This window comes from Bos grunniens, chromosome 19 (genome assembly GCF_055505025.1).
Source record: "Bos grunniens cultivar Pamir isolate PY7600 chromosome 19, Bosgru_T2T1.0, whole genome shotgun sequence".
NCBI lineage: Eukaryota > Metazoa > Chordata > Mammalia > Artiodactyla > Bovidae > Bos > Bos grunniens.
The window spans coordinates 14,712,267-14,739,824 of NC_141183.1; the positions used below are offsets into that span (position 1 = coordinate 14,712,267).

Consider the following 27,558-nt stretch of genomic DNA (forward strand, 5'->3'; position numbering starts at 1 on the left):
TGAACCTGTCACACGTGATGAATTTTCACTGTTCTTGTGTTCTCTTAACTCAGTTGCTAGACTGTCCTCTTCATAAACTGCCTTTTCCTGGTATTCTAGTAGAATATAGTGATTTGTTCTTCCACCTGGATTAGTCGTCTTAGCCACTTACGGGAAAGTCTGAAGTAGAACTATAATGCATTTTGAAATAAACCGTTTTCTTTAATCTGGGCTGTACCACTATCAGGGCTGATGTTTTTAAGTGGAAGTGTGAAGTCACAAGCTCCTGGAAGGGTCTTAAGGGCCCTCTGGTAGAACAACTTTAGTGTACGCCAGTGCTTGGTTGTCTGGTGCCGCCTCATTAACCTGGAGAGTTTTTAATACTACTGGGCCATTCTCAGCAGTTTTTGAAGTGTTTTCAGGTGATGGGTACAGGTGGCCAAGGGCATCCTTTTTTAATATATGTAAAGGGACTATACTTGATCGTCACAACGTCCCATTCACGTACTTCCAGGAGAGGACAGGGAGGATGGCGACAGCATTTTTAGTAGAGATGCACAAGAGGCCTGGTCTCTTTAACATTCAGGACTACACCCTTTTTTTAAAAAGGAACTAAGGTTGTTTTCGGTAACACGACGTTGAGAATGCAAATTACCATTTAAATAAGGTGTATGTAAACGGAAATGTGCAGAACACCTAGGTATTTTGGCAAAAGCAAATAGGAAAATAAAGCTGATTCTACTGGGAACAGCGGGATAGTAAAAAGCAGATGGCAGTAATCTTTCGGGGCTGAGGACGGATTAAAAGAGCAGCAGTCTGAAGGATCTAGACCTTGAGAAAAGAGGAATCCTGTATTCACCTGGACGAAAGGGACGGGGCGGCGGCGGCCGGAACGCAGTGACGTACTTCCGTGGGAGGGACCGGTCTCCGCTCACGCTCACTTCCGTCGCGCCTGCGCAACTGGACCCCCGGGCTCGCCCTGTTGTGGCGGTTTTTTGGGATCAGCCAGTTAGTAGGAGACTGCTCTGTAACACCCGAGGGCGATGCGCTCTGCTCCAGCCATCAGAGCTTGCCAGAGAATCTGCCGGTGCCTGTTGTCTGGGTTTGGGGGTCAAGTAGATGGGAGGCAGCCGGAGCAGTTGTCGAAAGGGACAGGCTCCTTCGTAGGGCCCGTGAGGTCGCAAGCGGAGCTACCCCGAAACGAGCCGAGAGAGGCCCCCGAGTCTGGTGGTGAGGGGAGTGAGCCGCTGGTAGAGATCTGTCGGAAGAGACGTTTCCTCAGTGGCACCAAGCAGCAGCTTAGCCGAGATTCTCTTCTAAACGGATGCCACCCCGGCCTTGGCCCCTTGGGCATAGAGTTGCGGAAGAACCTGGCGGCCGAATGGTGGTCCTCAGTGGTGGTGTTCAGGGAGCAGGTCTTCCCGGTAGACGCCCTCCATCGTGAACCAGGTCCTTCGCTGCCCGTGGACAATGGCTTCAGGTTAGTTTCTGCAGAAACACTGCGCGAAATCTTGCAAGACAAAGAGCTGAGTAAGGAACAGCTAGTAGCATTTCTTGAGAACTTACTAAACACTTCTGGGAAACTACGGGAGAACCTTCTTCACGGTATGCTTCACGATTTCATGCTTCAAAATAGGTGGGGTGGAAAGGCAATCTCGCTCGATTTCACGAATTGCAACTGGCCCTTTAGTCACGTGGAAAGGAAATTACCTGAATCTGTCTTCTTGACGTAGTTGGGTTTATTGACAGTCTTGCTACCTTGGAGACAACTGGTTCATGGGATCGTTATTGTTTCTTAAAAGAATCTGGTTCAAGGATCTAGTAAAGCTGTCAGTTTCCCAAGGCAACCGTAGTATTTTGGAGTTCAATTGAGTAGTCCTAGAATTAGGACCTGAGTTAAATCGCGTGTTTGAATAGTTGGTTCATTGTTACTAAAATACTAACAAGTATTTCCACAGTTACTCTTTTAACACACACACACACACACACACGACTTAGCAAGAGCTCGTTTTGGGCCTTCCCCTGGTAGTTGGTTCATTGTTACTAAAATACTAACAAGTATTTCCACAGTTACTCTTAACACACACACACACACACACACACACACACGACTTAGCAAGAGCTCGTTTCGGGCCTTCCCCTGGTAGTTGGTTCATTGTTACTAAAATACTAACAAGTATTTCCACAGTTACTCTTTTAACACACACACACACGCACACGCACACACACACACACACACACACACACACGACTTAGCAAGAGCTCGTTTCGGGCCTTCCCCTGGTAGTTGGTTCATTGTTACTAAAATACTAACAAGTATTTCCACAGTTACTCTTTTAACACACACACACACACACACACACACACGACTTAGCAAGAGCTCGTTTTGGGCCTTCCCCTGGTGGTCCAGTGGTTAAGACTCCAAGCTTCCAGTGCTAAAATACTAACAAGTATTTCCACAGTTACTCTTTTAACACACACACACACACACACACACACACACGACTTAGCAAGAGCTCGTTTTGGGCCTTCCCCTGGTGGTCCAGTGGTTAAGACTCCAAGCTTCCAGTGCAAGGGTGTGGCTTTGATCCCGGATCAGGGAACTAAGATCCCATATGCCGCATAGCCAAATTAAAAAAAAGAGCTCGTTTTTCCAGAGCAACAAGAACATGCCCTCCCTCAGTTTTTCGTACTGATCTACATAATCTGTTGTTTGAAGAGCCCTTCAGGTAATTTTTGAATTGGCAGAATAATAGGACTGATCAAGTTTTATAAGTGATTCTTGAGTGAATACACAGAACTTTGTAGGGCACAGTATACCTTTAATGTTAAATAGTACATGATAGTAGAGATTCTGGGGGGGGATTAGATTTTTTTTTTTTTAAAGCATCTCATCTTTGCAACATGTTATCCTTGCCTTTTTTTTTTTTTTTTTAATTAAGCGGTACTAGGAAGTAATTTGGAGAAGGCAGTGGCCACCCACTCCAGTACTCTTGCCTGGAAAATCCCATGGACAGAGGAGCCTGGTAGGCTGCAGTCCGTGGGGTCGCAAAGAGTCGGACACAACTGAGTGACTTCTTTCACTTTTCACTTTCATGCATTGGAGAAGGAAATGGCAACCCACTCCGGTATTCTTGCCTGGAGAATCCCAGGGACGGGGGAGCCTGGTGGGCTGCCGTCTGTGGGGTTGCACGGAGTTGGACACGACTGAAGCGACTTAGCAGTAGCAGGAAGTAATTTGAAATAACCAATGTCCTTGGTCTGTGAAAATTAGTACTTACAACCTTTTAAAGATTTCCTTAATAAGGCAAACTTAAACTGTGGAGTAAATGTGACCATTTTGATTTGAACTACTTTAATTATTCATGATGGTTTTACTTTGGGGAAGTTAAATCACTTTTCATTACCATGTTCCAAAACAAATCAATTTTTTATTTCCTATGAGAAAATGAAACACAGCTGTCTTAGATTCATGAAAGTATTTACTGATGAGCCAGATATTCTCTTCCCTTTAAGAAACTTAAATCCATGCATTTGCCTAATCTTTTAGTTGTCTGGTGCTTCTGGCTTTCAAGTACCAGTTTGCCATTTCTTTCTATGCCAGATGCCCTTGCCTTCTCTATTTCATGTCTGAACTATTGTGGTAGCCTCTGGCTATGAATACTTTGGCCACCTGATGCGAAGAGCTGACTCATTTGAAAAGACCCTGATGCTGGGAAAGATTGAAGGAGAGAGAAGAATGGGACGACAGAGGATGAGATGGTTGGATGGCATCACCGACTCAATGGACATGAGTTTGAGTAAACTGCAGGAGTTGGTGATGGACAGGGAATCCTGGCATGCTGCAGTCCATGAGGCTGCAAAGAATCGGACACGACTGAGTGACTGAACTGATCTAAGTATGAATGGTTTTTAAAAATTCTCAGCCATTTTATCTCCAAAGATCGCTACTGCCCTGTTCTCTTTCTTCTGTCCTGTGATTAGTTACACATATGTTAGACTTCCCCCATCTTTTTACCAACTTTCTTGAACACATTGATCACATTTCAAAGTCTGGTCTGATAACTCAGTTATGTCTGTTTCTAGTATCTGTGTTACTCTGGACTTTTGTTCATTTGGACTTTTCTCTTGATTTTCTAAGTAATTTGTGTGTTAATTGTAGAGATAAATTGAGGCTCTGGGTGACGTTTTCTTCTATCTGTGGGCTAGCGGATGGGGATTACTTTTGCTTTGGGCAGGCAGTTAGGGCATATTTATCCAGAAAGTTCATTGACAGCTTCGTTTGCACTTGACCCCTGGAAGGCAATCCTTTAGGTGTCCCTAGTGAAAGGCTGGGGTGTTCGCCAGGGCCTGTCTTTCTTAAGACCTTTGGACTACAATTTTTATACTTCCCAGCCCTATACGATGTCCGTTTCAGCTTCTCAGCTCTGCTACTTCAGATGTGAAAGTGAAAGTGAAAGTGAATGTTGGGTTCACCTCTCTACTCTTCCTTTCTCTCCAAATCTTGGACCCTCGGTCCTTACTGCCTTGATAGCTGTCTTGTGTCTTTAAACAGATTTTTTAAAGTTTCTCGGCCAAGCTTTTCTTGTCAACAAGCTTGCCAGTTGTTATGGGAAGTGGAAATCTCAAGTAACTGTTGAACACAGTGTTGTCATTTAGTGGGATATAATCTAAGTGTAAGAAGTCTTGAACTTTGATTTATTCTAAGTAGACATGTTGGAATTATAGTTCTGAAGCTATTTTACATATATTTTGTGCATGCCTGCTCAGTTGTGTCCAACTCTGAGCAAATAGACCCATGGATAGATTTAGTAGGAACCAAGATTTTCACTGTAAGAAAAAAGATACAAAGCAGATAAGGATAAACTTTGTAATATTAAGTTTGAATTGACTATCAGTATGAACTTATTTTAAAAATACATATTTCCTAACTTTTCTTCATTGAAAAGGCCTAGAAACAATGACAATAGCAACGAGCACACCTAGAATTAAGTTTCTAAAAGGAACCAGTACTTGGAGAAATGGCTCATTCCAGGTCTGGGGCAGGGACAATATAAGGTGACTTTGGGACAGTTTATGGTGCTAGAAAGCAAAAAATTACTAGAAGACTAAGTATTGTTGTTCAGTCGCTAAGTTGTGTCCGACTCTTTGTGACCCCATGGACTGCAGTGCACCAGGCTTCCCTGTCCTTCACTATCTCCCAGAATTTGCTCAGATTCATGTCCATTGAGTCAGTGATGCCATCCCACTATCTCACCATCCCCTTCTTCTTTTGCCTTCAGTCTTTTCCAGCATCAGGGTCTTTTTCATTGAGTTGGCTCTTCCCATCAGGTGGCCAACGTATTGGAGCTTCAGCATCAGTCCTTCCAATGAATATTCAGGGTTGATTTCCTTTAGGATTGACTGCTTTGATCTCCTTGCAGTCCAAGGGACTCTCAAGAGTCTTCTCCAGCACCACAATCCAAAAGCATCAGTTCTTTGGCACTCAGCCTTTTTTATGGTCCAACTCTGATATGCATACATGACTACTGGAAAAACCATAGCTTTGACTATACTATACAGAACTTTGTCGGCAAAGTGATGTCTCTGCTTTTTAATACACTGTCTAGGTATGTTGTAGCTTTCCTTCCAAGGAGCAGGAGTGGGTTTATGATAAAAGGACATAGATACTGGCTTGAAGGAGATTCCCACTGGCTAAGTTGGGGACAAATTGAACATTAAAATAAATATTGATGGTAATGGATGAGAATACATTAAAAATCTAATCCACAGTGTTAATGAAAAAAATAAGTAATTAAGGCTCTTGGTGTAATTCAGGCTCTTGGTAGAAAGAGGAGTTGAAGAGAGTTTGTTTTAATAGGAGCAGTGCAGTAAATGTAGAAGGAACACTAGAATAGAAAAACTACCTTTGTAATCCTTGATACAATAATTCAAGCAGGGGTCATCAGTGAATTCTAAAAGATTGGGTGGAAGATTTTTGGGGAGCAGGATAATAGTGGGGAATGGATATTCACTGCCTTAACTAGTTAATCTAAATCTGGTTTCATTAGAAATGGGATCATTTGATACTAGGTTCCTCCTATTAGGATGCAGTAAGACAAAACATATCAACTAGGTAGTATTCTTGCTAAAAATGATTAACCCAAATTAAATCATAAGGGAACATTCAGACAAGTCTAATTTGAGATTAATCTGTGACTGGCCTGTACTCAAATCAAAAGTCAGTGTTATTAAAAGCAAAGTTGGAGAAATCAGAGAAATAGTCTAGATTTAGAGTGATTTAAGAAACCTAATCAAAATGCAGAGCATTTATTAACCTTAATTAGGGAGAAAAAGACAGCAATAAATGGCATTTGGGGTGACAGAAAATAAAATATTGATCATATGTTAGATGAAATCACGACATGATTAATGGTGTAATAAAGGTGTACAGTGAATAGTTTTAATTTTAGGAGGTGCCTGCTGAAATGTTTTGTGGTGAACAAGAAAAATGTGGCAAAATGTTTACAGTTGGTGAATCTAGGTGAAGGATTTACAGATGTTTATTGTACTATTCTTTCAACTTTCTTGTAGATTTGAAAATCGTCAAACTAAAAAGTTGGAGAGCACTACTTGAAATTAAGTGGTAATCAACTAAGATCTACTTGAGCTCCATGTTACTATTACTTATTGCTGTGTTAGCATTATATTATTAATTTGTCTATAAATTGACCAAAATGATTGGGTTTATGCAACAGATTTATACAATGACTGATTTATTTTTTAACAGGTGCCTTGGAGCACTATGTTAGTTACCTGGATCTGGTAAACAAGAGGCTACCTTTTGGCCTTGCTCAGATTGGAGCGTGTTTTCACCCTGTTTCTGATACTAAGCAGACACCTGATGGTGTTAAAAGGTACACAGAAAATGGCATATAACTTGGCCTTGTGTTTAAACAGTCACTTTCACTTTGGGATAGACTATATGATTTTCAAATAAATGATTGTCTTATATTTCTCATATCCAAAGAATCGGTGAAAAGACTGAAGCTTCTCTGGTATGGTTTACTTCAGCAAGAACTGCAAGCCAGTGGCTTGATTTCTGGTTACGTCATCGACTCCTATGGTGGAGAAAGGTACTACAATAATTAACCTTTAATTTAATAATGAATAGGCAAATTGGCTAAGTAAGAAGTAATACTTCTCTATAATAAATTAAATTTTATTTGATGTAGCTATGTTATATTTATGAGACAGCTATAAAAATTAACAAGTACATATAAAAAAACTCTTTGTAATGATTTTCATTGTTCTGTAAGTTACTTTGGTAAAGGTGTTTGTTGATGTTTTGGTCAGAAACTTTTGTTGGTAAGGCTTCAACAAAATAAAGTTCAAATTCTCTTACCTGGCATTCCTGACTGGTATAGAGTTTGACCCTTGCCCACTCTTACAGCTTTAGCTTTTCCTCCCAACCTCCATGAACTCTCCATGTTAGTCAAACGGTCCTGTAATTTACAATCAAGTTTTAATGTAAGCCTAAGAGAGAAAAGCTGAAGTAAGCATTTTTGTCTTGCCGTTGTCTTATTACTCTAACTCTCAGAATCTCCAAATACTCACCTAAACTAAATGAAATGATCACAAATACTCAGGCTGTTTATGGAAGGATGAGAATGGTATGTGATACTTTCTTCTGTATCTTAAGTTCGTGGTTCCTTCCCTTCTTTTTAATTGACCACAGAAAGGCTAGATAGCATCAGCAGTTATTCTCTGTAATTCTTTGAGATTAAAAAACAGTATTTTTAGCAGCATAGTCACTCATATTTAATTCAACTTCACAGTTCTTATGTGGAACCTGACCCATTTCATTTCAGTTGCTGCAGGCAACTTTACTTTCTAATGTTCATTTTAATATGTTAATAAAACAAACTTTCCTTTCCAGTTTGCTATGAGTCCATCTAACTTCAGCAGTGGAGATTGTCAGGATGAAGCAGGCCGAAAAGGAAATAGACTTTACTACAATTTCCCCTGGGGAAAGGAGCCAATAGAAACCCTGTGGAACCTAGGAGATCATGAACTTTTATACATGTATCCTGGAAGTGTGGCTCAAGTACACGTATGTTTTCCCTTGTGCTCCTGTGTATCCTTTACCCAGATTCTCTAACCATGATCATTTTTAAGATATACTTTTTAAAAAACCCTCTGACTTGTACATTTTATTATGTTTTCAAATTTTATTTATTAGTTTTCTGCCATGTCAGGTCTTCGTTGTGCACAGACTCAGTTGCCCCGTGGCATGTGGAATCTCAGTTCCCAGACCAGGGGTCGAACCCTTGTCCCTGTGTTAGAAGGCAGATTCTTAACCACTGGACTACCCTGTGATTGTTTCTGAACCATTTGAGAATTAACTGTAGACATGGTGGCTGGCCCAAGACTTCTCAGTACTTCAGTATGCATTTCTCAAGTATTACAAGGACTCACCTATATAACTGCAGTGCGGTCATTATGATCAGAAAAGTAACAGTAATCTGCTATTACTGTCACATCTACAGAACCCTTCAAATGTAATCAGTTATTCCGATCTGCCCTTTATAGGTCCAGGATCCAATCTAGGATTGGGTTTCAAGTAGTTGTCACTTGTTCTTAGTCCCCTTCAAATGAACAATTCCTTTTATCTCTCCTTGTCTTTCATTACCTTGACATTTTTGAAGAGTACAGGCCAGCTGCTCTGTAGACCGTCCCTTGGTCGGAGTTTCCTTCAAGTGTTTTTTGCTAGGCATGCCACAGAGATGGTGCCACCCTCTCCTCAGTGCATCGTATCAGGAGGCATGTGATAGCCGTTTGTTACTGGTGATATTAACCTTTATCACTTGATTAAGATGACCCTACCAGGTTTCTCCATTGTAAAGCTGATAAGTATTTTGAGGTTATTCCTTGGCAAGTAATTAATAAGTCTTTTGTGGGCAGATACTTTACGTAAAAATAACCTGTTTCTCAGCAAATTTTGACCTGCTGATGTTACAGCATCTTTTTTGCCCAAATCAATGATTACTGTGAGGGTTGCCAAAATGATAACTTTTAAATTAATTTCATCATTCTGTCTAGATTTATTGATCAGTTTTATTGATCAGATTTATTGATCACTGATTCTGTAAGTCTAAAATGTGATTTTAGGAGGTAGTTCTGCTGAATAATGCTTTATTTTTGTTGTACTTTTCTATTGAGGGCCGAGACGGGCGGAAAAATGTGGTTCCTTCTGTTTTATCTATAAATGGAGATCTAGACCGAGGCATACTGGCCTACCTCTATGATTCTTTCCAGCTAACAGAGAACTCCTTTACAAGAAAGAAAGATCTTCATAGAAAGGTACTTTGATATTTCAGAGACAGCCTTGGGAAGTTAAAAATACAGGTTTCTCCCCTCTTTTTTATGTTAGTGTACTTGGTTTCTAACATAAAGTCTGAATAATAATTTTTTTAGTGCAAGTAATTGAAATATTTTTCAGGTTTCTTAGAGAATGCGGCCACAGGAATAATAAGCAGGTTCTTGCAGAATTAGAACCGGGAATCCCTACTGGGTAGCCCCAAAGGCGTTTCTGTTTGATCTTGGGCAGCTAGACAGCTCTCTCACTCTCAGCCCCTGAGCCTCTTAACTGATGGCTTCCAGTTACATCAGAAGCAAAATGTTAAATAGGAGTAAGACAGACCAGCCAGACTTGTGATATTGACCTCTCAGCTTCTGGTCTGACCCCAAGTGGCTGGTCACTGGATCACAGGAGCAAGCCATGGGTCTGGGTCAAGGGAAAGGCTTATTTTAGGATGTGCAGTTTTAGCATTCTTACGGGCTCGAAATCGAGAGAGAGGAGGAGTTGCAGCTGTAGGAGAGAAATGAAATGCCTAATGGAGCAAAATTTTGGAAGTAACAAGAAGGATTAAGACAGAATCAAGAATACATGTTGCAGGGGGAGGTGGGTTGTCTTGAAAAGGGTTACTTTAAACAGCAGGGAAGAAAAACAATAGTATAGATAAAAATAGGCTGCCAGGGCTGTTTAGCCCTTGAAGGAAGCTTTACTCACATCCTTTGTTTTCTTGGGGAATTCAGAAGCAAGATTGTTAGTTTAAAATGTGGAGGAGTAGGGGTTTAAGTGGCAAGAGTTTAGAATAGTCCTATTCCCCTCAACTGTGACAGGGAGCGTCTCTAAATCAAAAGTTTTAACATGTTGAGTGCTCACCTGGCGTCAGACACCATGAGCTTGTAGCTCCACTCTGCACAGTTAGTGATTTATTATGCGGTGTTCATTTAGCCTGATGTGGCCATTCTGGGAGTTGGGATTTATGGGGCATTTGTGGCAAACAAACAAGGGAGATCCCTTCTTTCTCTTATACCCTACTTCCAAACCATCAGCAAAACCTCTTTGACTCTGTCTCCAACGTATATCTTGAATCTGGTCTTTTCTTACCACCTCCCCTCCTTGAACTCTGATCTAAGCCACCGTCATCCCCACTGCCCTGCACTGAGTGGCCCTTTTGAACATTCATGTTACTCGGCTCCTCTGCTTTAAACCCTCCAGTAAGCTCCTCTTACTCAGGGGAAAAGCTCAAGCCCCTTAAAATGTTTTACAAAACCTTTTTCTTTTTGACCTTCAGCTCGTCTCCACGTTACTCAGTCTGCTCCAGCAATACAGACATCATCGTTGTTTCTAGAACATGCCAGGTGTGCCCCCAGAGCCATGTCATTAGTTCTCCCTTTGTCTGAGTGCTCTTCCTCCAAACGCACAGGTCTTGCCCCTCAATACACTTTCAAGTCTTTGCTCAAATGTCACCTCAGAGAGGAGACTTTCTCTTATCACCTTATTTAAAATTGCAAACAGCCCTCCCCTAGCCCACCCCTTGCCAACACATATCTTCTTTCTTTCTTTTTTTCCTTTTAAGCACTTACTACCTTCAAACATAGAGCTTCCCTGGTGGCTCAGACGGTAAAGCGTCTGCCTGCATGTGGGAGACCTGGGTTTAATACCTGGATTGGGAAGATCTCCTGGAGAAGGCAATGGCAACCCACTCCTGTACTCTTGCCTGGAAAATCCCATGGACAAAGGAGCCTGGTGGGCTACAGTCCATGGGGTTGCAGAGTCGGACACGACTGAGCGACTTCACTTTCTTTTCTTTTCCTACCTTCAAATATATTACTTTTTTATTTTGTTATCTTCTCCCCATCGTGAGGGACAGGGATTTTTGTCCCCACCGCCTAGAACTGTTTCTCATACAAGTGTTAAATGGCTGAATGAATGTGTAGCGTGATGGGTTTTGGCAGAGAAGGTGCGAGTGATAAGGCGCATGGCGCAGGCTGGGTAGTGAAGGCAGCGGTTCCTTTGAAAGGGCATTTCAACTGAGGGAAAATGGAGTTGTCGGGAGAGAGGAGAGCATCAGATGGATGTATTTCTGCAGAATGCCTAAATGGAGACATCTATGGCAGCTGAATCTTTACATGACCTTTTATGACCTCAGCTAGCTTCCATTTTCACACAGAAAATTTTAACTGTTGAAGCAGCTTCGTGTTGGTTGGTGCTTGTCCTTCTTACCCCTGCTCTTTAAATTGTTTCAGGTGCTTAAACTTCACCCTTGCTTGGCGCCTATTAAAGCTGCTTTGGATGTGGGACGAGGCCCAACAGCGGAACTAAGACAGGTGGGTTAAACAAGCTTCAGCGTCTGGATTTCAACGGTAACCGTTACTCCAAGTAAATGAGTGGTTTGCCATCTAAGTTTTATTTTGATTCATTAAAAAAATCTTTAACTGAATAATGAACTGTGGATAAATACTGTGATTAATTAATGCAATTTGAAATATAGCATACAAAAGAGACTGAATACACTTGTGTGGATTTTGCTGTTAATGTCATGCTCAGTCATAATTGCATTTTTTAAAATGAGTATACATAATTTTGGTGATCAAAATATTTGTACAGAAGTCTAGTGAGTAACTTCTTACCTTTTCTCTTTTTTTTTTTAAATTTTATTTTATTTTTAAACTTTACATAATTGTATTAGTTTTGCCAAATATCAAAATGAATCCGCCACAGGTATACATGTGTTCCCCATCCTTTTCTCTTTTTAACACTTTTTTTTAAATTGGAGGATAATTGCTTTACAGTGTTGTGCTGGATTCTGCCATACAACTCGAATCAGCCATAATTATATGTATATCCTCCAGCTCCTGAACCTCCCTCCACTCTCCCACCCACCCATCTAGACCATCACAGAGCAGCAGGTTGGGCTCCTTGTGTTATATAGCAGCTTCCCACTAGAGAGCTACTTTACACAGGATAGTGTTATATATGGGCTTCCGGGTAGCTCAGCTGGTAAAGACTCCACCTGTAATACAGGAGACACTGGTTTGATTCCTGGGTTGGGGAGATCCCCTGGAGAAGGGATAGGCTACCTGCTCCCGTATTGGGCTTCCCCGGTGACTCAGATGGTAAAGAATCCGCCTGCAATGCAGGAGACCTGGGTTTGATCCTGGGTTGGGGAGATCCCCTGGAGGAGGGCATGGCAACCCACTCCAGTATTCTTGCCTGGAGAACTCCCTTGGACAGAGGAGCCTGGCGGGCTACAGTCCACGGGGTCTCAGAGTCAGACATGACTGAGCGGCTCAGCACAGCAGTGCCGTATATGTCAGCGCTGCTCTCTCAGTGGGTCCCGCCCTCTGCTTCCCTCACTGTGTCCGCAAGTCTGTTCTCTGTGTCTGCATCTCCATTCCTTCCCTGCAGACAGGCTCATCAGTGCTGTTTTTCTAGCTTCCATATATATGCATTAATATACAATATTTGTTTTTCTGACTTCACTCTGTGTAACAGGCTCTAGGTTCATCCACCTTACTAGAACTGACTCAGATCCATTCCTTTTTATGGCTGAGTAATATTCCACTGTGTATATGTACCACAGCTTCTCTATCTATTCATCTCTCAGTGGACATCTAGGTTGCTTCCATGCCCTAGCTTTTGTAAATAATGCTGCAATGAACATTGGGTTACATGTGTCTTTTTGAATTGTGGTTGTCTTAGGGTATATGCCCAGTAGTGGGACTGCTGGATCATGTGGTGGTTTTATTCCTAGTTTTTTAAGGAATCTCCATTGCTGTTCTCCATAGTGGCAGTATCAATTTACAGTCTCACCAAGAGTACAAGAGGGTTCCCTTTTCTCCCTGTCCTCTCCAGCCTTTATTGTTTGTAGATGTTTTTGATGACGGCCATTCTGACCGGAGTGAGGTGGTATCTCATTGTAGTTTTGATTTGCATTTCTCTAATACTGAACGATGTTAGGCATCTTTTCGTGTGTTTATTGGCCAACTTAACATTTTGATACTTGTTGGTATCAGCACAAGCTCTAGATTTGCAATCTTATTTTATTTTTTACTGTATCTGGTCAAATTAAATACTCTTAAAAAAAGCCAGGGCCCCTTCAGCAGTCATTTCTGTCTGGGTGACTCAGACCGTCCAGAACTGAGTGAGGACTCTTGAAAGATTAACTGGCTTTCTCAAGCTCTTGGGGAGGGTCTGGGAAGGTGGTGATACTGAGCTCAGGGAAAGGGAAAGAGAATGGCTTGATGTCCACATTTGCCCCCAGGATTGAGGAGGACTTCCCAAACACCGCAGGAGGTACCAAGTTCCTGGGGAGTTTGTTTTTTTCGCTTGCAGGACGAAGAAGAGCTCTGCCTCTTAGATTTTCGGTGCCCTTGCAGGCCCTGCTCTGCTTTGTTTGTTTACAGGAAGAATGGTGCTGCTTGGCGCCTCCCGCGTTGTACCGAACGAGTGGTGTCGAGGAGCATCCTGTTCTGTTTTTAACTTTTCCCTCAGCTTTATGACAGAATCCTTATGCCTGTAACTTTCTGGGCCATGGAAGAGGTTTTGTGGGTTGTTTTTACAGGGATCGGATTTGGGGGTAAAATGAACACGTAGCCTTAATTTCACTGTATCGGTTAGCTTGCTCTCCAAACTGGCTGCACCTGTTTGTGGACTGTCTGTGGCGTGAGGGCTCTCATTCCCCCACGTCTTCACCTTAATCATGCTGAGAGCTTTTCCTTTCCTCTTCCACCTTCTGTTAGGAAGAGGTCATTTTCTGCTGGCAACCACTAACTTACTAAAACTCGTATTAGTCTTTTTCCTCTTACATTCTAAGATTTATTAATATCTTTATTCTCATTTGTCCCCAAAATACCATATACCTTAACACCCATTTACTTTGCTCTGGTTTTTCCCTGGGAACTTGCTAGAAATGCAAATTCTTGCCAAACCTGCTGAATCAGAAACTCTGGGGTGAGGCTGAGCCATCTGTGTTTTGCAAGCCCTCCAGGTGTTACTGAAGCTAAAGTTGGAGACACAGTGCTCTAGTGCAAGCACAGGCTCTCATGTGACCCTTCCACTCGCCATTACCCTCCCCATCCCCACCACGGACATTTGGTAAAGTTTGGGAACAGTTTCGTTTGTCACAAGGTAAGGGAGAGTGCTCCAGGCATCTGATGAAGGCAGGGATACTGCTAAACATCTTGTGTCGGCTGCACCAGTGAGGAAAATTTTGCTTTAGAGTTTTGGATTGTTACGGGCATTTAAAATTTTTCTTTCTTTCTTTCTTTTTCATCACCATTTTTAAAACAGTAAACTGTCGTTTACTCATTATTATTTCTGTGTTTTCCATCAGGCTTTTGTCTCTAGCATTCCACTGACGCTAATCAATCATTCTCTGTTCCTGAAACATTTTCTTTAGTTGGCTTCAGGAATACCACTTTCCTAGTTTTCTTCATACTTTTCTAGCTTCTTCTTACTTTTCTTTGATGTCTCTTCTCTTCAATCCTCAAGTCTCAGATGAGTTAACATAACCCTTTGGACTTATCTGCTTTTTTTTTGATAGACTCTGTTTTGCTTTTGTGTTTTGAGTGATGATAATAAAAATTCTTAAGTTTAGTATAAAAATCTCAGAGACTTGCATTTAGTATTCATGGCTCAGACTGTAAAGAGTCTGCCTGCAATGCAGGAGACCTGGGTTCGATCCCTGGGTTGGGAAGATCCCTGGAGAAGGAAATGGCCACCTCTCCAGTGTTCTTACGGAGAAGGCAGTGGCACCCCACTCCAGTACTCTTGCCTGGAAAATCCCATGGGCAGAGGAGCCTGGTAGGCTGTAGTCCATGGGGTCGCTAAGAGTCGGACACGACTGAGCGACTTCACTTTCACTTTTCACTTTCATGCATGGAGAAGGAAATGGCAACCCACTCCAGTGTTCTTGCCTGGAGAATCCCAGGGACGGGGGAGCCTGGTGGGCTTCCGTCTATGGGGTCTCACAGAGTCGGACACGACTGAAGCGACTTAGCAGCAGCAGCAGCAGCCAGTGTTCTTGCCTGGAGAATTCCATGGACAGAGAAGCCTGGCCTGCTGTGGTCCATGCAGTCTCAAAGAGTCGGATACGACTAAACAACTAACACGCCTTGCAGTGTTTAAGTTCTTAAGAAATATACAGTTTATAAATATATAATATATAAAATTATCAACAATATTATGTAATTAAAAGGATTTATGCCCATTTTAAAGATTGAAAAAGATGATAGGTGGTTTCATGAAAATAGGGTACTACTTCTAGCTACTTTTCTCTCTTTCATATTCAGAGTTTTTGTATTTTTCCCCAGGTTTGTCAGGGGCTGTTTAATGAATTACTGGAGAATGGAATTTCTGTGTGGCCTGGTTATCTGGAAACTGTGCAGTCTTCACTGGAACAACTTTATTCAAAGTGAGAATTATCTTTTTGGTTGCTAAAAATAATTGTATTTATTCAGAGTTTTTGATTATCTGATGTTTCTGTACTTTATGGGTAACAAACCTCTTCTGAATATGTATATATAATGTAGTTTAAAATTATTCCTAACTGTTCTGTTTACAGAACCACAAACCCTTAGTTAATTGCTACAGCAGGAAGCAGTACTCATCAGGTATATTTACCCATGTGCTATGTGAAACCTCAGGACTCCTACCATGAAGTATGTGTCCCTGAGGTTTTCAGTTTATCAGGAATGGAATTACTCCTATTAGATGCGTTTGTTGAATCAGGACTGTGGGAACGTGATTGGAGTGCCTTTTTCTTGCTCGTTCTTATGGTTCATTCTCAGGCTAAGTGGAAGGTAATTTCATCCCAGAGAACAGAGAACAGGTTTTCTCAGTTGATTGGTGCCTCTGTTTACCTGATTACTTAAGACTGAAACCTGGATATTGTCCTGCATTCCTACCTCTCCCTTACCCGGTGCATCACTGACTCTTGTCTTCCTCCTAAATGTATCTCACGTCCATTTCTCCCCATCTTCACTGTCCCTACTCAAGTTAAGGTTACTAGTATCTCTTGGCTGAATCACTGAACTAATCTCCTAATCGATCTCCCTGTCTCTAGTCTTAGCCTTGCTATTTCCAATGACTTCTGTTTTTCAATAAAACAGTTCATTTCCCTTACTTTGGGGTTTTTTTGGTTTTTTTTTTTAGCTTTTTGTGTCAAATACATGTCTTTTAGGTGATAAGTTGTGAAGCTCAGTGTCTTGTTCCTCAGTTCTCTAGTAAATTATTAAATAGACCTTTCAGAAGAAAAACAGGTTTCTAGAGAGAGAGCAGCTGATGGTTTTATCATATATAAAATGAAGTAGTAGTACTTGAACCTTCCAATGTTCTCAGTTCTAAAGTCTTACCCTTGGAGTCTTAAGGACACTATCAAGTTAAGTTTGTTCTTTACATAGTAAAGGCTTTATGTCTCAGGATATTTATTTGCTTTGTCCCAGAATATGTTCATTCAGATAAAGCACCTACTATATTTTATGTACTTTGATACAGCAACAAACAAGACAGCAAAGTTTCCTGTTCTTGTGATGCTTATATTGCAGTGGCTAGAGTAGACTATAGACAAGTAAGTAGATAAATAAGATAATTTCTGGTGGAGTCCTACAAAGAAGAGAAATAGTAATGACCTAGTGTGTGACTGAAGCAAAAAGAAGGCCAGTGTGGAATGTATTCAGTTATTGCTAAACTAGAAACTGTAAGTTAGCATACTAAGTTATGTATCAAACATGGGTTTTGGTATCATTTGTTGTGCACTGGATCTAATATTATTGTAGTTGTATAAGAGAGTTGGGTCTAAAATAATTTTCTTGGATTGTATCCACATACCAAAAGGCCGAGGTTATTCTGAGGTTCATACATAATATCATCCCAGATGTTGTTTTGAGATACCAATATTTCTTTCTTTTTTTTTTTTCCTGACAGTATTTATTTCTTATATTTTATTTTCTTTTATGGCTTCCAAGCTATCACAATACGTCAGAAATTTTCTGAAGATTTTACTTTGAAAATGGTTCAGAAACTTGAGAAAACTGTTTTTGGGTTTAGCTCTCCAACACTGCCTTTGAGTTTTGTGGCTCTGGAAAGTGACATTGATTCCAGAGTAATTAATGCTGGTAATGTAGTGAATTTCCAATTTATATTTGTGCTCATATGTTTTGGTTAACTATTTTTTCTTAGATATGATGAAATGAGTATCCTCTTCACAGTATTGATTACTGAAGCTACTTTGGAGAATGGATTAATACAGTTGAGAAGCAGAGACACCACAATGAAGGAGATGATGCATATATCCAAAGTAAAAGACTTTTTAACTAAATATATATCATCAGCTAAGAATGTATAGATTTCAATATTTGTATAATAAATATTCACCTTTCCTAAGTTGGCTGTCTTATTTAACTTTCTTGTTGTTTAACCCTTTTGCACTTAAGTGGATGTTTTTGGTGCTTTGTTTTTTCATTGTTTTTACTACTTCTTGATGTATTTCATGGTATCAGGAATATTTTCAACTATAAGAAAAAGACTACTAGATTAAGCAAATTGGGGATTGTTTTTCTAATAACAAGCGATCAAGGGTTTAGACTGTCCGGAGCTGGTGTAATTTTTTCCTTTATAGTAGTTAGGGACCGAAGCTCTTGCTGTCTTTCCACCATCTTCAGTATATGGCTTATATCTGTCAACTTGTTGCTTCTTGGTCACAAGGCGGCTGCTGTATTTCTAACCTCAGCTACACTCTAGTTAGAAAGAAAGTCAAAGAGATAAGAACTAGCCAACCATGACTCTCTCCCTTTTTAATTAGGAAAGTAAACGCTTTCCCAAACATCCTAATCAGAAGACGTGTTTACTTTTATTCATCAGAACTGAATCACACGATCATTACTAGGCCAATCATTGTCCAAGGGCATGAGGATATCATGATTAATTTGGATCAAAGACACTTTATCCTTTGGTACTACAGTACTGTCTTTTAGTCTCTGAAATGGGTTTTGTTGTCAGGAAAGCAAAGGTCTTTATGTACACTCTCAGATATCAAAGATTAACCTAAAACTAAATTAGAACATTTATTGATTTTTGAAAAGCAAGCTAAAATAAATGTTAAATGGCGTAGTCTAATATTAGTATCTCATTCTATAAACGTTTATGTGCTGATTATGTTTGTGTTGACTCTATTGTCATTGCCAACTTGGCAGATATCCCAACTGATGATTTATATACAGTGTCTCGAAAGGTTGGCTAACTTGTCTGAGTTGACCTTACCTAGTAGGTTTTTAGTTTTTGCTCTTGGGGAGAATTTCAAACACAAAGATATCTACAGGACAGTATAATTAACTCCATGTGCCTATCACCCAGTACCAATAACCATCAACCTATGACCAGTCTTGCCTCGTCCACCCAACACCACCCTTCCATATTATACAAAGCAGGTCACAGCTATCATTTCGTTTGTAAATATTTTAGTTCAGGATCTTTTGTTAACCATTTTCATGCCTGAAAAAATTAACACTAGATGATATTAAGGAATTATTGAGAATTTTCTTGAGTGTGATCATGATATTATGGCTTTATTTTTCTTTTTAAAAATCCTTATCTGAAAGACATGTACTTAAATATTTTTGAGTAAAAATATATGATATCTGAGACTTGTTTTAAAATTTAGTTTTAAAAAAGAGGTAGAATATAGGTGAAAAATAAGGATAGTCCTGAGTTGTTGAGTTATGGGTACATGGGTTCACTGTCCTGCTTTTTGTGTATGTCTGAGGATTATAATAAAAAGTTTTAAAAATCATATCTGTAGTATCAGATATCCAGTTATGGGCTTCCCTGGTGGCTCAAATGGTAAAGAATCTGCCTGCAATGCAGGAGACCGAGGTTTGATCCCTGAGTCAGGAGCATCCCCTGGAGAAGGAAATGGCAATCCACTCCAGTATTCTTGCCTGGAGAATCCCATGGACCTTAGGAGCCTGGTGGGATCACCCATGGGATCACAAAGAGACACGACTGAACTACTTTATCCACTTAGTTTCTATTAAAAACTGTCTCATAATTGGATCAGGATCCAAATAAGGTCTACTTTATTCAAGTTGGTTGTTATCCTTATAGATTTGAGCACTCCTGCTCACTTGTACTTTTTTATGAAAGGTTTATCTACTAGTGTTTCCTACTGTTTGGATTTTGCAAATTGTATCACCTTGGTTTAGTTTAGCCTATTCCTCTGTATCTCCTATGGATTGGAAATTGAATCCAGAGGCTTGATCACTTTGGTGTGGGGAGGAGGGTGGGCAAAATATCTGATTCTCTCTCTTGGGGGAATGCCAGCAATCATTGACCAATGCCCAGATCAGCCAGTTTTTAAGAGGTGGCTTCACCTTCTTTATTTATTAGCTAAAATACTTGTATGAAGGAAAATATCTCATCTACTGTTTGCTTAGGGGTATGGGAAAGGGGAGAAATGCTGGGTTCGCCCTCTTTAATTCTTTTTCATGCACAATTGTCCTATCTTTTGTCTCAAGTCCTTTTGACACAACTGTAGTAGTGCTTGAGAGCTTCTGTAGTATCTAATATAGAGATTATATAGTTAGGGTTTCTCCGAGGACCCCTGGTTCCTTTTGTTGGAAAACTGAAGATTATATCCTGGGTGCCAGGGGTGCTCATTATTAGAAGGTGGTCTTTCTTCCTAGACCTTTTCAGTGTTCAGAGCTGGCAAGTGTGTGTGTTTACATACAGTAAATTTGTTTTAAAGGTACACGTTATGAGTTCTGACATGTGTATAATAACCACCACCATGTGACAATACAGAACATTCCATTACCCCCCAAAAGTCCCCTCATGCCCCTTTAGGACTTTAGGGTTTTGACTTGAACTTCTTCTATCACACATCTGTATCTCCCCACCCCCAAGAACCCCAATTCTCAATACTGAGAGATAAAATTAGAATGTCATGCCACACAACTGCTCCCCTGCCTTATCTTAACCACAGCACTCTCAGAAACTGCAACACCAATATTCCCACCATATGTCTACCTGAAAGGGTAAATTTCATTTTTGCAGTTTGGGGTCCAATTTTTGATTTTAGTATAACTATAAGAATCTAAAAAGTTTAAAGACCTATTTTTCTAAAGAAAATCTCAGTCCAACCCACAGGTACCTTTATTTAGGTACTTTGTCTTCTTAGGGGCCTCAGGCTTCACAGGAGGATTGCATTCCTGGTCTCAGGTCAGCTGACTGCACCAACTGGCAACATGGAATATCTAAACACCAGTTGGGGTAAGTAATATTTATGGAGGATTATCCAGATCAGAGGTGTCCGACTGAGGTTATGCATCAGAATCTCCTATGGAACTTTTTAAAAATAAATATATTCAAGCCCTGTCCCAGACAGACATTCTATTTGTGTTAACAGTGAAGCCCACATCCAGGAGGTGCTAAGATTCCACATGCCTCATGGACAAAAAAGCAAAAAACAGAAACAACATTGTAACAAGTTCAGTAAAGACTTTAAAAATGGTGCACATTAAAAAAAAAAATCTTAAAAAAATTATTAGAGAGCTCCATACCCGGATGGTATGGTTTTGACAGAACTTCCCTCCAACTCAATTGCATTTAATAAAATTTTTTTTTACTAAATACCCTTCTTAGGTATTATACCACACCAATATATATTAAAAGATGTTATTAGAAACAGCTCTATGGAATTTCCTTGGCAATCCAGTGATTAAGGCAACTCTGTGCTTCCACTATAGGGGGCACAGGTTTGATCCCTGGGTGGGGAACTAAGACCCCACATGCCATGGGACAGGTTAAAAAAAAAAGAGCTTTATGAAATTCATTTTTCATGCCACCATAAAAAAGTTCTTGACGGTTGCTATGTTACACCATGTCTTCCTGTGAGAAAGCACGGGAGAAATTTCAGATTTAAATGCCAGGGATAGTTGTGCTTTTCCTGAAGACTGGCCTGTTACATGTGTCATGTATCTGTTCATTTTGTTTATTCGCAAAAGCTTTTTGAGCACCCAAGTATCAGGAACTTGAGGTGCTGGGACGCAATGGTGAGCAAAACAAACAAAGCCCTTCTGGGGGTGGGCAGGTGGGGACAGACAGTAAGCCAGTAGGTACATGGCAATTTCAGGTAATTCTGGGTAGCGATAGTGTTGTAAAATAGGACAGGATGGTGTGTTTGATCACGCCTTGGGTGGTGTGCTTTACATGGGTGATCAGGGAAGTTTCTGAGGCCATGACCTGCAACTGAAACTGAATGATGTGAAGCAGCCAGCTGTGTGAAGATCTGGGACAGTGCGTTGAGCAAAAGGGAGTAGCAAGTGGCAAGGCCCTTAGGAGGGAAGCAGCATGGAATGAGCAAGGACCATAAAGCAGGGCAGAGCCGAGGGTGAGGTCAGAGAGGTGGTCCGGGTGCTTCACTTAAGGAGCCCGGAAGCCATTGGGACAGGAGGGGGCACAGTTTGAGCAGAAGAGGGACATTCTGTTGTTTTGAAAAGCTCACTGTGGAGAGTGGAATGTTAGAGGAGTAAAAGGGCAGTGGGGAGACCTATTAGGAGCTCTGACAGTACCCAGGTGATGGTAGCCAGGACAAGAGAGGTAACAATACCCTCCTTAGACCTGGCAAGACCTGGCAAGAGGTAGCAATACCTCCTTAGTCCTGTCGTTTAGAGGGTCCTGCTCTGGCCCTTCTCTGCTGTGCCTTCCTCCACATTATGTGTGAGGGGCCAAGGAGATGTGCTTGGAGATCATTGTAATCCTTAGGTGTCTAGTTGTCCTAACCTGTGAGTTGATGCACTATCCGAGATCTTAGTTACTGTTTCTGATAGTGTGTAATGGGGAAGGTCAAAGGCAAGGACTAGTGCGTGTCTCTCCAGGGCAATAAAGGAGAAAGAAAACGCGTGATCAGACATCACTGAACCACTCACTGCTGATCATTCCTGTGGTTAGCTCTCCCCTTTATCTCCTTTAGGAGAAGCAGCACTGAGAGAAGGCAGTCTCCTTAGGTTGAAATCCCCCAGCTCTGGGACCAGAAGGGGCAGAAGGGACAGATGCTTGAAGGGAACACCTGTTTGCAGCTCCTCATCCCAGCAGGGTTTTCGTGCTGCCCTGGTGTCACCTTGCATATGCTGCCTTCTCCCAGTCTCCTATTGGGTTGCTGGCCTTTTTCTGAATGATTTCTGAGAGCTCATCAAATATTGTAAAACATCATACTGTATCAGAGACATGGATTAAAAATATTTCCTCTCCCCATTCTTTTGATTTAGTTAAAGATTTTTAAATGTTTCATCTAACTAAATTTAACACTCATTTATGTCTTCTGGATCACAAATCATACCTAGAAAAGCCTTTCCCTCTTAAAGATTATTATAAAATTCCTCCACTTCTGTGGCTTAATTTTTAGATGTTTTAATATTTGAGCTAGCTGAATGGATTTTTTTGTAAAGAATGAAGTGGAAAAAAAAATGGAGTTCTAAGTTTTTAAATGTGGTTTTCAATTTTTACACTGTATTGAATGTTCCATCTTTTCCCCATTGATTTAAAATGCCATATTTTTCACATACTAAACTCTCATCTGTATTTAGATTTATATTTGGACTTTCTTTCATGTTACATTTACACTTTCTACTTGTTTAGCCATATGCCCATAACACACCTTCAAAATCCTGCTAATTTTATCATGTTTTGAACCCTTATATACCCCCTTCTCTCTCATCCCTCACCCACCACACACGCTCCCTGAATCTGTGTTCAGTTTCCTTTTTCATTAGTACATTGTGTATCTCTTTCAGTGTGAACGCAATTGAGAAACCTCCTCCTTTGTCTTAAAATGTGTTTATTTCCCCCTCAGTTCTTGATTGGTATTTTAGCTAAAGTGGTAGTTATTTTGGTTGGTTCTCTTAAGCCACCTCATAACCCTTCTTCTATTTGGTGGGGTCTGAAACCTGAAAAATTGCAATTCCCTTGCTGCCAGGGTATGACTGTGAATATCTTCCACCAATTAGACACATATCCATAGGACCTGGAAAGGAGAAGGGAGATGATGATTTCTGCTGAAAAGTAAGTGTCTCTAATGGCAGAACTCCACACTCCACTGGGCTCCAGTTTCTGGGTGAGGCAGTTGTACCGAAGGCAACAACGCTAACAGTAGCAGCGGTAGTTGTCTGGTCTCCAGATTGTTAGAAAACCTGCAGATAAATTAAAAGACCTTTAGACGAATTATTAAAATTGAAAAGGGAATTTAGCAAGGTTGCTGGATACAAAGTTGACCAAGAAAAGTGATTGTGTTTCTGTGTATCCACAACATGAAATAAAAATACAACTTAACATAGCCTCAAAATATTGACCAGCTAGGACTAAATCTAACAAAAAGTACGCAAGATTGTTTATACAGAAAATAAAAAAACACTACTGAGAGTTGAAAAAAAACAAACAAATGATGAAATACTTTGCAGTTCAGAAAATTCAATATTATAAAACTATTAATTCTCCCCAAGTTGATCTAAAAAGTTCAATGCAATGTCAATCAAAATCCGTACTATGCTTAGTTTTTTTCTGTAAGGAAATAGTAAGCTGACTAAAGTTTGTATGGAAATGCAGGGACTTCCCTGGCGGTTTTGTGGTTAAGGCTCTGTGTTTCCACTACAGGGGGCATGGATTCCATCCCTGGTCGGGAAACTAAGATCCCACAAGACTCACCAAGTACAGAAATGAAAAGGTCAAGAAAAGCTAAGACGTGACTAAAAAGAACAAGGTGGGGAAACTGCTCTTCCAGCTATTAGGATCTATTTAAAAGCTGAGTATGGCACTGGCACAGGAAAGAGAAGTATAGAACAGTGAAACAGAATCCACAGCCCAGAAGGAAACCCACACGTATATGAACATTTGATTAGTGACAAAGATGACACTGCAGTTTAGTGGGGAAAGGACGGCCTTTTCAGTGGACAGTGCTGCAGCAACGGGGTACGTCCATGCACGGGAGGGGAACCAGGTGAGATGCCAGGATTTCCCTGGTAGTGCAGTGGGTAAGAATCTGCATGCCAAAGCAGGGGACACAGGTTTGATCCCTGGTCTGGGAAGACTCCACATGCCGTGCCGCAACTACGGAGCCTGCGCTCTAGAGCCTGCATGCTGCAGCTACTGGAGCTACGCACCTAGAGCCCGCACTCTGCAACAAGAGGAGCCACGCTGAGAGACCTGTGCACCGCAATGAAGAGTAGCCCTGCTTACCGCGGCTAGAGGAAAGCCCGTGCAAAGCAACACAGCCAAAAATAAATAATGAAATTTTTTAAAAAATGTGATGCCAATTTCATATCACAGAAACAATTGCAGGCTGATAGAAACTGAAATATGAAAGTAACTAAAAAAGCCTTTAGTAAAAAAAGAAGAAGAAGAAGAAAAGCCTTTAGTAGATAGCAGTATAGGATAATGCTTGTATGATCGCAAGTTGAAAAAATATTCATCTGGACACACATTCACAAAAAAGCACTAACCATAAAGACACGGCAGGCACAACAAGTTCTTCAAACTTCATCAGTCTGGAGGAGGAAATGGCAACCCAATCCAGGATTCTTGCCCGGGAAATCCCATGGACAGAGGAGCCTGGCAGGGTAGTCCATGGGGTCACAAAAGAGTTGGACATGACTTAGCAACTAAACCAAGAAACCAACCAACAATGCAAGAATTAAATAAGATGGTACGTGCTGAATGAGAAGCCCGTGCACCCCAAGGAAGAGGAGCCCCTGCTCAACACTAGAGAAAGCCCTCACACAGCAGTAGAGGACCCATCACAACCACAAATAAATGAATAAATAGACTTTTTTAAAAAGATGATATGTGCTGAAAAAGTTAAAAGAAACTATGTAAATATATGAAAACCTATATGGGAAGTAATATTGAGTAAAAATAATAAAAGTGGATCATTACGAGCCAGAAATCAATTTTGCATGATGTAATGCATGAGAATTTTAAGTCTACTGAATTTTGTGTTTGGTAAAGCTACTTGGTTATAATAAAAACTGTAAGCTAAAACAGAAGAAAGAACTTCATCAAAAAGTACCGTTAAGATAGTGAAAAATCAAGCTGCAGAGTAGGAGAACAACGACTAAAAAATATGAAAAAGTAAAAACACTTCAGTAGAATAATAGGCCAAGTACCTCAAACAGGCACCTTATAAAAGAAATCCAAATGGCCTGCAAATATATGTAAAAGTGCTTGACCTTATTAGTCATCAGGAAAAATGTAAATTAAAATCACAATGTTCAGTTCAGTTCAGTCGCTAAGTCGTGTCTGACTCTTTGCGACCCCATGAACCATAGCATGCCAGGCCTCCCTATTCATCACCAACTCCCGGAATTTACCCAAACTCATGTCCATTAAGTTGGTGATGCCATCCAACCATCTCATCCTCTGTCGTCCCCTTCTCCTCCTGCCCTCAATCTTTCCCAGCATCAGGGTCTTTTCAAATGAGTCAGTTCTTCCCATCAGGTGGCCAAAGTACTGGAGTTTCAGCATCAGTCTTCCAATGAATATTCAGGACTGATTTCCTTTAGGATGGACTGGTTGGATCTCTTTGCAGTCCAAGGGACTCTCAAGAGTCTTCTCCCACACAGTTCAAAAGCATCCATTTTTCGGCGCTCAGCTTTCTTCACAGTCCAACTCTCACATCCATACATGACTACTGGAAAAACCATAGCTTTGACTAGATGGACCTTTGTTGACAAAGTAATGCCTCTGCTTTTTAATATGCTGTCTAGGCTGGTCATAACTTTTCTTCCAAGGAGCAAGCCTCTTTTAATTTCATGGCTGCAGTCACCATCTGCAGTGATTCTGGAGCCCAAAAATATAAAGTCTGACACTGTTTCCACTGTTTCCCCATCTATTTGCCTTGAAGTGATGGGACCAGATGCCATGATCTTAGTTTTCTGAATGTTGAGCTTTAAGCCAACTTTTAATTTAAAATTTTTCTCTAATTTTCTTGAAAAGATCTCTAGTCTTTCCCATTCTATTGTTTTCCTCTATTTCTTTGCACTGATCACTGAGGAAGGCTTTCTTATCTCTCCTTGCTATTCTTTGGAACTCTGCATTCAAGTGGGTATGTCTTTCCTTTTATCCTTTGCCTTTTGCTTCTCTTTTCATGGCTATTTGTAAGGCCTCCTCAGACAACCGTTCTGCCTTTTTGCATTTCTTTTTCTTGAGGATGATCTTGATCCCTGCCTCCCATACAATGTCACGAACCTCTGTCCATAGTTCTTCAGGCACTCTGTCTATCAGATCTAATCCCCTAAATCTATTTCTCACTTCCACTGTATAATTGTAAGGGATTTGATTTAGGTCCTACCTTAATGGTCTACTTTTCCCTACTTTCTTCAATTTAAGTGAATTTGGCAGTAAGGAGTTCATGATCTGAGACACAGTCAGCTCCCAGTCTTGTTTTTGCTGACTGTATAGAGCTTCTCCATCTTTGGCTGTGAAGAATATAATCAATCTGATTTTGGTATTGACCATCTGGTGATGTCCACGTGTAGAGTCTTCTCTTGTGTTGTTGGAAGAAGGTGTTTGCTATGACCAGTGCGTTCTCTTGACAAAACTCTATTAGCCTTTGCCCTGCTTCATTCCATATTTCCAAGGCCAAATTTGCCTGTTACTCCAGGTATTTCTTGCCTTCCTACTTTTGCATTCTAGTCTCCTATACTGAAAAAGACATCTTTTTTGGGTGTTAGTTCTAGAAGGTCTTGTAGGTCTTCATAAAACCATTCAACTTAAGTTTGTTCAGCATTACTGGCTGGGGCATAGACTTGGATTACTGTGATATTGAATGGTTTTCCTTGGAAATAAATAGAGTGTCTAGGAATCTCTGGAGGTGTGGGTTGGCAGTGGCCTGCTGCAGGGTTAGGGGCACTGAGTGTAGCAGTGTGTGCACGGGATCTTTTAAGGAGGTTGCCATTATCTTCATTACCTCCACCATAGTTTGGCCCCGGGTAAATGACTTCCCTGGTGGCTCAGACGATAAAGCGTCTGCCTAAAATGCGGGAGACTTGGGTTCAATCCCTGGCTTGGGAAGATCTCCTAGAGAAGGAAATGGCAACCCACTCCAGTAGTCTTGCCTGGAAAATCCCATGAACGGAGGAGCCTGGTAGGCTACAGTCCATGGGGTCGCAAAGAGTTGGACATGACTGAGCAACTTCACTTTCTACTTAAATAAGAGTGAGGGAACACAGCCCCACCCATCAACTGAAAATTGGATTAAA

The 27,558-nt window shown here is 40.9% G+C and overlaps 2 protein-coding genes across 10 annotated transcripts in view; one reads left to right on the forward strand and one right to left on the reverse strand.

Annotated features, from left to right (window-relative positions):
• The first annotated feature begins 189 nt into the window (after positions 1-189).
• On the forward strand, positions 190-25,244 carry POLG2 (DNA polymerase gamma 2, accessory subunit). Of its 7 annotated transcripts, none has more exons than XM_086356922.1 (10): positions 190-1,584; positions 6,749-6,875; positions 6,989-7,094; positions 7,898-8,071; positions 9,181-9,321; positions 11,557-11,637; positions 15,625-15,725; positions 17,492-17,609; positions 20,487-20,578; positions 23,957-25,244. In XM_086356922.1, the coding sequence occupies exons 1-10, from the start codon at positions 1,023-1,025 to the stop codon at positions 23,988-23,990; spliced, it is 1,536 nt and encodes a 511-aa protein (XP_086213048.1). In that variant the 5' UTR covers positions 190-1,022; the 3' UTR covers positions 23,991-25,244. The 7 variants fall into 7 exon arrangements, with proteins under 7 accessions (XP_086213048.1, XP_086213050.1, XP_086213049.1 ...); XM_086356927.1 differs by having other exon boundaries at positions 890-1,459; XM_086356924.1 differs by lacking the exon at positions 6,749-6,875 and having other exon boundaries at positions 190-1,459.
• Positions 23,128-27,558, reverse strand: part of MILR1 (mast cell immunoglobulin like receptor 1) — a 37,770-nt gene continuing 33,339 nt past the window's right edge. For all 3 annotated transcript variants that reach the window (XM_086356936.1, XM_086356933.1, XM_086356931.1), the window contains one exon: positions 23,128-23,496. The gene's annotated coding sequence lies outside the window, so the exon portion shown is untranslated. The remainder of the gene's footprint in view (positions 23,497-27,558) is intronic.